Source organism: Chelmon rostratus, chromosome 11, assembly GCF_017976325.1.
Source record: "Chelmon rostratus isolate fCheRos1 chromosome 11, fCheRos1.pri, whole genome shotgun sequence".
Taxonomy (NCBI): Eukaryota; Metazoa; Chordata; class Actinopteri; order Chaetodontiformes; family Chaetodontidae; genus Chelmon; species Chelmon rostratus.
In genome coordinates, this window is record NC_055668.1 from 17058989 (window position 1) to 17072934 (window position 13946).

The 13946-nt window shown below is 42.0% G+C and overlaps 1 protein-coding gene across 1 annotated transcript; it reads right to left on the bottom strand.

Moving 5' to 3' along the window:
- Nucleotides 1-970: 970 nt before the first annotated feature.
- LOC121614286 (carbohydrate sulfotransferase 15-like) lies at nucleotides 971-9003 on the bottom strand. Its single transcript, XM_041948100.1, has 7 exons — nucleotides 8659-9003; nucleotides 7048-7387; nucleotides 6017-6160; nucleotides 2758-2914; nucleotides 2388-2544; nucleotides 1334-1481; nucleotides 971-1161 (listed from the first exon to the last, which is right to left on the bottom strand). The coding sequence occupies exons 1-7, from the start codon at nucleotides 9001-9003 to the stop codon at nucleotides 971-973; spliced, it is 1482 nt and encodes a 493-aa protein (XP_041804034.1).
- Nucleotides 9004-13946: the final 4943 nt, after the last annotated feature.

Below are 13946 nucleotides of genomic sequence, written 5' to 3' on the forward strand. Positions count from 1 at the left end.
ATGTCACTCGACCATCATTTGCACAAGATCTTCTCAAAGTTGCCATTTTTGTATGTTTTCAGCTCTTTACCAGCAGATTTTCCCCTTTAATGTCCCCTACAGTAGGTTGACTGCTGTTATACTTATTATACACCGCCTGACAGTGTCATATATATATATATATATATATATATATATATATATATATATATATATATTCTGTATATATACACACACACAAGACTGCATGTTATCACTGCAACATTTAATCACATAGAAAATGCAGTAAATATACTGCATGTGGATCATTTTAGGCTCATTTCCCGAGAATTCAGTAAGTTAGAAATGTCAGGAAAAAGGGGAACAGGCCAAAATCATAATCACCCACAATCCAAAGCAAAATATTCAAGCAGCATAATTAGGATGGCCAACTATCCAAAACCCAAAGATATTCAATTTAAAATTATACAAAACACAGTAAATCTACAATGGCAGAAAAACCTCACATTTGAGCAAGGGGGGACAAAGGTTTGCTTGATAAATATAAGTGAATGATCAATTATGGACAAATCGTTTCAGGACCACTTTGAGATCTCTTCTAGAAATTAAGTTCAAACAGTTTGCAGTATGAGTTTGTATTGACTCACCCACTGAGGTTTTAACACTTCAACTGTTCAACTGATCACTTTCCCCAGATCCATTTTGTGCACAATTAGTGTCATAATTATAATATGTACCCCTTTCAAGTGAGTACTGTGTTGTTACAAGAGTAAATTATTTTTAATTCAATAATTAATGGGCCAGGGGATATTTCTCTATACAAAAGGTCAAATCATAGTACCATCTCCACATGATATTCAACACAGCCTTTTCAGCAATAATAGCATGAAAATTTAATCCAGATGTGTGGTTAATTAATTTATGGGAATGTAACTTTGTATTTTATAAGGGTTTCATGTGTTCATTCACAGTCATTCACGCTCATATCCCTTCAGGGGTAGCTCCAGAGGAAGGTGCTGTCGTCCAACACACTGGCCAGTTTGTGGTTGAAGGGCTGGTGAAATTCCCTGAGGAGGTCTCTGGTGGCTGGAAGCATAGGACCTAGTTTCCTGTCTGCCTTCCGTCGGCTGTTTGACACGTGCTTTTTCATCACTTCTTCCTCCAGCTCCCCTGACAGAGGACCTGCAGGGAGGAGGGGAGGTGGGAGTCCAATTCAATACAAAAGTCAAGACTTGAGGGAGAAACAACCAGATAAATACAGGACGCAGCCAGGAAGATATTGGCTGTTTTTTCTAGATTTTTAAAATATTTGAATATACAAACAGCATGTTACTGTAGCTTTATAGATGCTTACTTAGACCCAGAAAATCAAAAGCTTTCTGTAATGTCGCTCTCTTGTCGGCTGCGTAGTCCTCTAGTCGTAGAACTAGAATCTGGTCCCGCTGGAAAACTGTCAGCCAGTCCAGTAAGAAGACAACGTATAACCCCGCATGAAGCTTCACCTGTGGAGGACAATCAAATTCAAAACAATCAACTGATTGTACTAACAAGAATTGTGTGTGATATACTGGAGCTTGTACCTCTGTGCCATGAAGCTCCACCATTGTCAAATAACTTTTCACTACACAGCAATGAGCCACACTGTTGTACTGGGTGACATGTTCCTAAATTATGATGAACATACTCACTGAAGTTTTTTTTTTGAGTCAAGACACACACCGTCCTGCTGTAATCACTCACAAATAGTTGCCAACAAACACACAATTTAGTTCTGTTTGTTTGCTAAAAGCTAAAAGCTACAGCTTATTTGGGAAATGATTATTATTATCTTTTTTACTCATAAGAATGGGTCACAGACAGGAAAGCTGCAAAGTATTCAAAGCAAAATACTTTAACACATTGTTGGTTATTGTTCAATAACATGTAGAATGCAGCAAGCGTCAGCCTATAGCTCTCCTTTTCACAGTTATGCACTTTAAAATAACTTAATCACAGCAGATACTGATTTGAGAGATTGTGTTTCTGTTCTCAATGGTTTCAGGTCGATCTGATTGTCACTTTTTATTGTCATAAATCTCTCAGGATAACAGTGCTGTCATCTACATGTTGTGATTGGAAGTGACAACTGACAGAGCTCATAACTCCGGTCAATCCTGATAGAAAATATGCTGAAGGGTCTGAAGTGACACAGGACAGCTAGTTGGTTATATTTGTCCCTGCACAGAACAAGACGCACATCAGTGCACTAATATCTATTTACAACCACTTGTAGGACAGGTACAAATTCTCAAAGAGGTAATTAGGTTGTTTGTTGTTGTGTATGATTAAATACAGGTGTAAAAGTTGTCATTATTCTGACGAATATTGATATTCAGACAGCAAAAAGTGAGAACATAATTTCATCTAACCGGCATGGCATCAAGGAGGCTTATGTTGTGGACGCAGGAACGAAGTGACCATTCAGATAGACAGGACTGAAACAACTGGACAGACTTCATGACCTTCTGATGGAAGTCCTTTACTGTCTTTTTGTCCATCCTAAAATACAGGTAGTCAGAATAAAGCCTGGGAACAGAGAGAAACAGAGGTGTAAGCCAGTTGGAACCATGAAAGGGCATTTTGCTGGATGTACAATAGGAGTAATGAATTAAAACAAAATGTTCTGCAACAATTAGAAATTACAGGGAAACCTCTTAGAGCCAAACCAAACTGTTTCAGCACAGAAAGTCAAATCTGTGTCTTTTCAGGCAGATGGGTGGATGGATTTTTCCACAGTACCTCTCTACAGGATCTCTCAGGATGACAGTAAGTTTGGCACCAGGCTGCAGTGCGTGGATGAAGTCCTGGGTCAGAAAACCGGGCTCTGTCTCCTTCCTGTCTCTGTGAACATACCGCCAGACTTGGTTGTCCCACATAGTGGATGGACTGGCTTCAACTGTCAACACATAGATCATCTCAGTACCACCTTGTGTAAAAGTCCAGTGTGTAGGATTTAGGGGGGAATTGGCAGAATAATATACGCAATATAATATTCTGTTATATTTTCATCAATTGTGTATAATCACTGAAAAATAAGAGTAGTTTTTGTTTTTGTTACCTCAGAATGAGTTATATAATATATATACTGTATATTTACAAAAGGAGGAGGTCCTCTTTCATGGAGTTCACCATGTTGCACCACCATGTTTCTAAAGTCCCCCAAACACCCGCTCTTGGAAGGGCCTTTCGTGTTTTTTATGGCCACTGTCGGGGAGGGTGAGCAAGAGAATTCAGTTGGTTGCCACCTGCATCCTCACTGCTAGACGTCACTAAATCCTACACACTACTGGAAATGCAGCGAGTGGTGCACACACTCAGGCAAAATAATGTTGCGTTATAGTTGAGCTGAAACAAAATATGCAAGAGATGTTAGAAATACTAACCTACACTTGCAGATTTGTAAGGGTGCATTTTCAACTTCTGAAGTTTTAACCCTCTGAACCACACATGTTTTCAGGTATGGTTTATGGTTAAAATAATCAAACTTACACCATTTATCATAGCCAGAAATTGTAAAAACAGAAATGAATGTTGTATTATCAAATTTCAACTGTTCTATAAAGAATCATGTTCTTGGAATGCTTTCATTGGTAAAACTAACCAAGCCTGACCTTAGAATGGTGATAATTCATCAAGATCACTTGATTATAAATAAATATGTATGTCTTATTCAAAATTTGGCTTACATGTGATCCCTTGTGCAAAAAAACACATCACAATGGTGGGAAAAGACACGAAGCAAGTGACACATGAGGAAAACTTTCAACATAATCCAGGACAAAACCAAAAAACCAGATCATGACACTTGATTGATGCCAAGGAAGTTGAGATCGCTATTCCCCTGTCACACTTAAACTGAGTAAAAGGACTTTACTAAAGTACTTAAGCAGCAGTGCAAAGGTTTTAAGGGGGAGAAGGCAGGCTACAGCACTACAGAGAAGCTCACGATGGGCAAAGAGGGTTTAGCACCCTCTCTATGCCCAATCCCCTTTGAAATGGGCAGAATCTTCCATCACTTTGGAATCAGGGCCTGCCATTTAATTGGAAGCCCGTGGGACATTAATGGCGATGGTCTGATTGTGTTCACCAAAGACAACCTTAAGCTCTACAATGGCAAGTTCGGAAAAGGACTGGTCAGATCAGCCAGAGAGGAGTATGAAGAGGAAGTTAAGGACAGGCTGAAGGGCCAAGACTATGAGTCCCATGAGAAAAAACAGGTCATGGTGACTAGTGGAGCATGACTCTCCTATTACGCCATGATACACCTGCCAATTGAAGAGTACCAGTGGCTGAAGGATTCCAGGACTACCAGGGCTAGATGCTGATATCACTGGAGAGGGGTATCTATAGGGAAAATGAAATGCAGCTCAGATGAATTGTGGTGTGCACAGATGGATTGAGAAAGCAGTTGTGGGAGTTATGCCTTACTTGTGGATGCCCAGAATGGGGGATTCGATCAAGGAAATCATGGTCATCACTTGCGTACATGAAGACCAAGAACACAGGCAGAAAGTCCTGGCTACCATGCAAAGCTGCAAAAGATCAGCCAGCAAGGAGGTTCTCACAAAACCTGAAAAGCCGCAACCTATGAAGGCTGAGGAGGTGACATGGCTAGAGAAACTTGCATTTCAAGTTAAGATGCCTTCACTGCCTGGAGCAGGACTCAGGACCAGTATAGGTCACACTGGGGAGCAGCAAACCTCCAGGCCAAGACCTTCATTCTCATTGCTGCAGGTCACGGGGCAAGCCAATCCCTTGGAAGATTACTCCCCCATGGGACCCTGGCCCCGAGGCACAGAGGAAGATTTGGGGGCAAGCTATCTGCCAGCCAAAGGGTGACCCAAGATGAACATGGATGAAAGGAATGGTACAAGTCAGTGGACATCATATCCATAACCCAGCAAAAAATTCAAGAAAGTGACTTCTCCCCAGCTGGGAAGGAGAAGTTAAGGCTAATTATTTTCAAAAGCCACTGTGGTAAAGTTCAAGAATGACTGTTGGGATCTGGGAACCAAATATGTTCACATCACAGAAGGAGGAGTGCAGCAGTATCTGGGGGGTACTTACTGATAGTGAAGGAGCTGAGGGCCTTAGGGATCATCCGGGAAGAGCTTATTCACATTACTAACAACCCAATCCAGACAGTAAGGAAACCTGAAATGGCAGGAGGAGGCTGGAGGAAGCAGCTGAGGGTGAGCCATGAAGAAGGCGGAACTGTAACCTTTGGAGCTACACCTTGTCATCAGTGGAAAAAAACATCAATTGGAGGAGAAAGATGTTCCACGAAAATGAACATTGGAAAGTACCAAAGCAATAATGGGGTGGATGGGAAGACATCCTGCTGGACCTTGACTTCGAGATCTGCCCAGCAAAGTCCCCCAACAAGAAACAGCATAAGCCAGACCAGACAGAAGAAAAACCAAGACCCATCAAGAAAAAGACAGGATGACATGGTGGCTTATCTGTCATGATTCTGCTTTTTGTGTTTTCCCCCATCCATGTCTGGCAGCGTTTTCCTTCCTTCCTTGTTCTTTATCTTGCTTCTCCCTCAGCGATGGTTTTTGTTTTTGCTTTACTGAGAGTGATTTTTTTCCCTGCAAAGATGATTTTTTGTTTTACTAATAAATGTTTTTTTTTTCGTATGACTCTGCAGCTGGGTCCTGGCTCTTCTTGTTCCCATGTAACATGATCAGGACTTACGGAAAAAGATTGCTGAGTTACGGCTAAACATGTACTTGGATGTGGTGCATCAGAAGGCATATGCAAAGAAAGGAATGCACTGGCGAGGAAACGAAGAAGTGGATCACTATGTGCAGCAGAGAAAAATCCTCTTTGTTGGCATCGAGAAGTGGGATTAGACGCCCAACAGAAGGGTGGTCCCAAAGGAGTCAGTGGAGGAAGTGGTACACACTGTACATGAAGCGCCAGGCCATGCAGGTACTTTATCCACTCAACTCATACCCAACCCCCCCACACAAACACTTTCACATGTGTTCACCTGTTACAAACTGGGTTATGTGGTGGTCTCCAGATGAATTTCGAGTCATTTCTTCTTGGATGTGTTGGGCTGCCTTGTCAAACAGATCCAGGTAATCTTCCACACGAAAAATGCCTTTGAAGCCTTCTTTGATGTGGGTATAACCTGCCCCCACCCAGGTACACCAAAATATCACTCATTATATAGTCTTTTATACACTTCTTCACCAGAAACTCAATTGCAGACATTGTATAAACTTTTAATCTGGTTGAATAAAGTAAAAAACAGAAATAATAGTCTGAGTGTTTTCGTCAAGTCTATGTGCAAATAGAGACAATTTGACTGAATTTTGCAAAGTACTTACCTTGCACATGCAAGTTTCTCACAGTAAAAGGTCTGCAGTGAGGAGAATAACAGAAGCATTTTATTATGAAGGAGCTACAGGACGTCTTCAGTTATAGTCAGTCGTGGTAGGTTAGTTTTCTAGCTTGCAGACCAGCAATTTATCTGATCAACTTAAATTTATTGTTAGAAATTATGTGCTCTTTTTATTTGATTTTGATTGATTGTGAATTCTGAGTCAGAGGTTCATGTTGCAAATTCCTCTAGTTAGTGCTGCAAAAGAAAACAAAATACAGCAAATATATTGGGAAAGATTTCAGTGAGCGAAGAAATCAGTTTAGGGGTAATAAGTTCATAAACTGAGGACCTGGTTGGTTTACTACATAGTATTAATCCTGTTTATTTAGGTCCTGTAAGATACATAATCTATTTATCTGCTTATGGCAGAAAAGTTTCTCGCATAAAACAGACTTCACGTCACAATTCCTCGAAATTAGGGATGAAAGAGAAAGAACAGAGAAAAATGACCAATACAATGTCCGAGAGCAGAATGTGACATTAATAAATGTCTTGATTTATCCAAACTACAGTGCAAAACCCCAAAACATTTAATTAACATACTGGCTTTTACTGTAAGACACAGAAAAAACAGAAAATTCTCACATTTGAAAGCTTAAAACCATAAAACCGTTCCTCTCCTGATGACTTACCAAAGCGTCTCCTGGTCCACCACTGTGATTCTTTTATAATGCTGTACTGGACCTCTGGATGCCGTCGCAGCCTGGAATACAAGTCAGTAGTGCCACACTTTGGTTGGCCAATGATGTAGAAGTACGGCAAGCAGCGCAAACGAAGCAGTTTGCCGTCTCTGTGTTGTAAGTGCTCGTGGAAGTTTTTGCTTATGTTGTTACACAAAGTCTTGAACCTCAGTGAGCGCAGACAATAGCGGCTTTTCCTGTATGGATCAGTGCTGCGTTCATTTGAGATCTCCTCATACCAGCAAGGGCTCTTGATACCAGGCAGGAAATGGCGAGGAATTACAGAGAACAACTGCAGAGAGGAACAAAACAATATTAGACATGACAGAGGGTGGACAAAATAACAGAAATATTGTACAATACAGAGTACCCGGTTGTTAAATCATGACGTGAAGGAGGATATTATGTTCCATTTTTGTTTCATAAGGTCATTGAAACCAGCACCTATTTTCACCTTGAATTCATATCATTTACATTACATGCAAGTGGTTGGAAGATCTCATGATGTAAAAAGTGTCAAAACCTCCATAATTTAGGGCCACATCACATGATTTTGCAGCTTTGCAACTGATGCATCATCACTTTCAGTATTTGGCCACTGTTAGTTACTGTGAGTTGCATTATGCTGCTGTGAAAACTCTGTTTGACATTCATATGTCTGACATTTACTGGACACTGACACATAACACTAATTGTTATTCAACCGACTTACTTACTCCTGTAACTGTGATTTCCAGTGTAACCTAATATTTACGTAACCATCCAAAACCACAGACTGTCGGTCTCAACAAACACTGGTCATTATGAGCTTCACCAAACAGGCATTTAACTGCAGTGCTGATTGTACAGCGTTTATTATTTGCTAGTCTCTGACTGAATTATCACTTGCCAGCAGTCATTGTTCTGCCTCCCAGGCAGTTTTGAAGTTTGGGCATTTTAGCGCCCCCTTTAATGTGGTAGAATATGGTATTGCAACAGGAAATTAGAAATTAGGGAAAAGGGAAGCAGGAAGTAGTTGTAACACATGCTCCTGTCAGTTCATGGATAGGTCAGCTGAAGATGGAGCTGTCCTCCCATCCATTGCCATCTGTTTAATTTGAGCCATAAGAAGCATTGTCTGTAAGTAGAAAATGTTATTTACAAGGATATCATTTAATTTTGATAAATATTGACGGATCTTTTTATGTTGCTAGATTTTTATCTAGATGTTAGTTAACATTGCTTAGCATAGGATATACTAATTGTACCATGCCAATAAGACATGTACTTTATCTTCTAGTATAATTCTTGTAAATTTGGTTTAATATTCATGCTTCGTAATTGTATAAGAAATTCATAGGATATATGTCTGTTATTTTTTCAGTTTTACACCTTGTCTGACAACAAGAGTCTTCATTAAACTTGGAGCTTGAGACGCTACATCCTGACTCTCGCGTTGATCATTCAGGGAGTTTGGCTGGCTGTCTAATTTTGGTTATGAACACCATTAGGAGGGCAGTAAAGTCATTGTTGGTCTCATGATGTACAGCAAAAATCAGTTTGACCATTTTTCCACAGACTTACATGAGAGTCCATTTCAATGACATCCTTTTCATCAGGTACCTTCCTGGGTGTGTATTCCAGTTTGGAGTTAATGATCTCCACCAGCTGTTTCATGTCTATTAAATTGTTTTTTTGAGAGGAAACTTCAGCTGCTGCTGTGTTTGACTGGACGACCCCAGGCCTGACCCGATTCGGTGAGGTGGTGAAGGGAAGTCTTTTCTTGTCCCACGTCAGGTTGTAGGAAGCCATGATGAGAAGCGTCAGTGTCAAGACCATCAGGAAGCAAACCACTCTGGCTTTTGAAAACGTCATCTGGCGAGTCAGTGACTTAGGGGGTGCCAACTTAATATACACATTTTCAGACATGTTTGCTTTACAAAAGTAAAACAAAACAGAGGCACCATAAACATGTACAAAAAGGATCAGGGAATGATTCTTTCAATGCTTCATCTTGAGGAGATTGTGTGTCTTGATGTGTCCATTCATCATAGTCTTTAATCTTCAGGTCATCATTTGTCTTATTACAGTCTTACATGCTCCCCCATCTCCAGCAGGGCCTCCTGGAAATCAGAACCACTTGTTAAAACATGGCACACAGCTTTTTTATGTGACTTCAGTTTTCCATTCACTAAAACTGCAGTGATGTAGTTTCTTTTGATGTATTTAAGTCATCCCCAAGAAAAGTGGGATGGACATTTCTGATATTATATATAGTAAGTAATAAGTAATTGATGCAGTCTCTATGGGGTGTAAGCATGTGAATTTCAGTCTAGTCCCCCTTCTATACCACAGGTCACCTCTTAAATATGTGGTCTGCTGGATGGAGAGCTACGTATACAGCACATGCAAAGATAAGCTCTACACACTTTTGACATGACATTTTTTCTTGTTCTGGTCCTTTTCAAAATCACATTGTGGATGAAATCTTGGCAGGAAGTCTAACAGCTCCTGGAGAGCACAAATATTTCAGGAAGTGAGCTTCATTCGTCAAATGATGCTGAACTAGTCCTCCCTTTCCTTTTCACTTCTCACTAAGAGAAATTATGAACTGGTTTATTTTCTATGACTTGAGAATGATGTTTACCTTCACAGGAACCTGAGTCCTTTAAAGGTGCAACATGCAACAGGTCTACAAAGATTTAGGTTAAACATTCAAAAAATTAAATAAAGATGAAACTATCTGAAGAAGTATGTTAGTGGTGCAGCTCGTAACTGCCGAAAGGGCACTTTGTACAAGAGCTCAGTCAGCGACACAAGCAGGCATTTGTTCTTAAGCAAGGATTCACAGAGAAGCTGTAAAGCTTGTCAAAAACACAGTGTAAAAATGATGAAGGACTGAGTCACTGTTCAGACTTACCTGTTTGCTAAATACATAACATAAAGGCCCTGCAAATATTAAACAATTGTGATGAAAATCAAAGACTAATACAAAACCTTCCTGACTGGGCAGCTGCCAGATGGACCCACCATGTTACAAAGGCTCTGTCCAATAAAACTAAAACAAACCACCAGGATGGGACGGAATAAAGTTGTAAACAGCAAAAAGGTGTCCGATCTCCATGTGAGCTCTGCAACACACATCCACCTTCCTACTGCAGCCACAAAGGACTACATACACGCAAACCATGGACACATACCTACTAAATGCTGGAGTCACCAATCACAGCTGAAGTCTCACCGCTCCTCTGTGGTGAAGCAGGTCTCTTTTTCAGTACCAACTGTTTGAGATCTTTAGCACCAAGACAAGTGATACCTAAGCACCTTGCCTTGAAACAGGTTTTGTGACCAGTCTGTCCACTTGTCATGACTCTGTACATGCTGTTGCTCTCATGCCAATTATCTTTAGATGTCAGATGAGCTGCCGACTGCTTTCTTCTATGGTATGCGTTGCTTAATTGGGACGGTCAGTTAGACAAATGAAATGTGGCCAAGGCAGCCGAGAACTGGAAACTGGAAACCTTTCTTGCAGGAAAACAATGTAATTTTGTCTTCAACGCACCTCATGCAAGTCCTGCTTGAGGACTTGCATGAGGTGGGTTCTGTAAAAATGTTTTCAGCTCTACACTAAACCCAGTGATGCTTCCCTGAGGTCTTTATTGTATAACACTACTGCGTAAACAGCCACCCTCTCACAACTGAAAACCTGACAATCCAGATATCTTGGAACCACTCAGTTCTAATCATCCACAAAGGCCACCACTGCACTACCCCTCCCAGGCAAGTTTGTCAGAGAGGGCTTGTGCATTATCTGGCAGAACAGTTTTTGGGCTGTTAGATCTTCTTCTGACGGCACTAACTGGATTTACTCACTTCAAAATACATTTTGAATGGGTTGGCCAAAAGTCAAATTTAGCAGTTAGGTGGGTGGGATCAGATTTGTGTTGCTTGTTGTGTGTTTAGCATATGTAATTATATATATATATATATATATATATATATATATATATACATATCAAAGTCAAAGTCAGCTTTATTGTCAATTCTGCAGTATGTACAGGACAAACAGAGAATCGAAATTGCGTTACTCTTCAACCTTTTGTGACAGGACATATATTAAAAAGATATAAATAAAAACTGTACAATCTAAATAAAAACTGTACAAACTAAGTAAAAACTGTACAATCTCAACAATGAAACATTGAGAATGTGATGTAAACGATAGTGCAAAAAGAATTAGCTTAACAACTGGTGGTGAATAAAGTGACTGTGTTGTTTTCCTGAGGGGAGGAGTTCACATCAGTGAGAGTTTGTAGAGTCCAGGGTGTATACGTGTGTGTGTGTGTGTGTGTGTGGTGGGGGCATTTCAGAGTCCATGGTGTGTGTGTGTGTGTGTGGGGGGGGGCAGCAGGGAGTTATAGTCCAGGTTGAGTGTTTGTGTGGAGGAGGGGGAGGGCAGGGAGAGAGTTCAGCATCCAGACAGCCTGGTGGACGAAGCTGTCCCGCAGTCTGCTGGTCTTGGCCCGCAGACTCTGCAGTCTCCTCCCTGATGGCAGCAGGCTGAAGAGGCTGTGTGACGGGTGGGTGGGGTCTCTCGCAATGCAGAGGGCTTTGCGAGTGAGGCGGGAGGTGTAGAGGTCGTGGAGGGAGGGGAGAGAAGCACCGACGATCTTCTCGGCTGCTCTCACGATGCGCTGGAGGTTCTTCCTGCAGGACGTGGAGCAGGCGCCATACCACACAGTGATGCTGCTGGTCAGGATGCTCTCGATGGTGCCTCTGTAGAAGGTGTGCATGATGGGGGCCGGGGCTCTAGCTTTCCTCAGTTTGCGGAGGAAGTAGAGGCGCTGGTTCGCTTTCTTGGCCAGCGATGTGGTGTTGGTGGTCCAGGAGAGGTCCTCAGTGATGTGTACTCCCAGGAATTTGGTGCTGCTTACCCTCTCCACCGTAGCACCATTGATGGTAAGGGGGGCATACTGGGGGCGTCTTCTCCTGAAGTCCACAACAATCTCCTTCGTCTTCTCCACATTCAGAGAGAGATTGTTGTGTTCACACCACAAGGCCAGGCGGCTCACCTCGCTCCTGTAGTCCGCCTCGTCGTCGTTGCTGATGAGACCCACCACAGTTGTGTCATCGGCGAACTTGACGAGGAGGTTGGAGCTGTGGGACGGTGTGCAGTTGTGGGTCAGCAGAGTGAAGAGGAGGGGGCTCAGCACACATCCTTGGGGGGCCCCCGTGTTCAGTGTGGTGGTGCTGGATGTGTTTCTGCCGACCCGAACTGCCTGAGGTCTCCCAGTCAGGAAGTCCAGCAGCCAGTTGCACAGAGAGGTGTTTAATCTCAGCTGGTCCAGTTTTGTGATGAGCTGTTGTGGGATGATTGTGTTGAATGCTGAGCTGAAGTCTATGCTTTGCAGCATATGCGTATATATGTATATATTTACACACACATATATATATATATACACATACACATAAAGTTTCTGGTGACATTTGAGTAGAATAGGCCTTTACTTCGTAGTTTGACATGATAAGAGGAGTGACAGGTTTCATCATTAAATCAGAAGCCTGCTTTGCGGCATGATTAACGAGCCAGCGGCTCCACCAGTGAGACTGCAGACAAACACACACTGAGAATTGCTGAAACAACACAGTGGATTACGCTGGAGAGTTTTATCATTATTTCTTCAAGAATACAACTTGTTTGTTGGAGAAATTTTGGTTTTGCGAAATTCAGCTATTGTGTGTAGCGCGACTTGGAAGGAAACTGAATGGAAATCTGGACTGTGTGAGCCGTGGTTTTTCACCAGCTCGTGTCAAATGAATTGAATGTATCTGGCTGGGTCTTTTCCCCTTCCCTTTCTTTCCTTCTGTGAATGTTTTGGTGTTTGATGGGACTCTGAAGAGTGGGGGTTGTGCTTACAGCCCAAAACCGTGCAGGACATTTGGCATTTGCCAGAGAACACCAAGATTGGCAAATTTGCCACTGGCGCCCTGTGCTCTTCACAAATGAAAGCAGGTTCACACTGAGCACATGTGACAGACGTGACAGAGTCTGGAAAATCTGTGAAGAGCGTTCTGCTGCCTGCAACATCCTCCAGCATGACCGGTTTGGCAGTGGGTCAGTAATGGTGTGGGGTGGCATTTCTTTGGTAGGCCGCACATCCCTCTATGTGCTCGCCAGAGGTAGCCTGACTGCCATTAGGTACCGAGAGGAGATCCTCAGACGTCCTGTGAGATCATATGCTAGTGTGGTTCCTGCAAGACGAAGGCATTGATGCTATGGACTGGCCCGCCCGTTCCCCAGACCTGAATCCAATTGAGCACATCTGGGACATCATGTCTCGCTCCATCCACCAACGCCACATTGCACCACAGACTGTCCAGGAGTTGGCGGATGCTTTAGTCCAGGTCTGGGAGGAGATCCCTCAGGAGACCATCTACCACCTCATCAGGAGCATGCACAGCCGTTGTAGGGAGGTCATACAGGCACATGGAGGCCACACACACTACTGAGCCTCATTTCGACTTGTTTTAAGGACATAACATCAAACTTGGATCAGCTTGTAGTGTGTTTTTCCACTTTAATTTTGAGTGTGACTCCAAATCCAGACCTCTATGGATTAATAAATTTGATTTCCATTGATAATTTTTGTGTGATTTTGTTGTCAGCACATTCAACTACGTAAAGAACGAAGTGTTTAATAGAAATATCTCATTCATTCAGATCTACGAAGTGTTATTTTAGTGTTCCCTTTATTTTTTGAGCAGTACATTTACTGCATGTTGATCATTTTATTTACATTTCCACAGAATTCAGCAAGTTAGAAATGTTAGTAAATACAACATGTCAGAATCACAATCACCCACAACCCAAA

Coding starts and splice junctions, on each gene's coding strand:
- LOC121614286 (XM_041948100.1), bottom strand. CDS start 9,003: ATGTCTGAAAATGTGTATATTAAGTTGGCACCCCCTAAGTCACTGACT. Junction 2,915..6,016: donor CATAACCCAGTTTGTAACAG/GTGAACACATGT, acceptor ATGTGTTGACAG/TTGAAGCCAGTCCATCCACT. Junction 1,482..2,387: donor GCCTCCTTGATGCCATGCCG/GTTAGATGAAAT, acceptor TGTCCTCCACAG/GTGAAGCTTCATGCGGGGTT.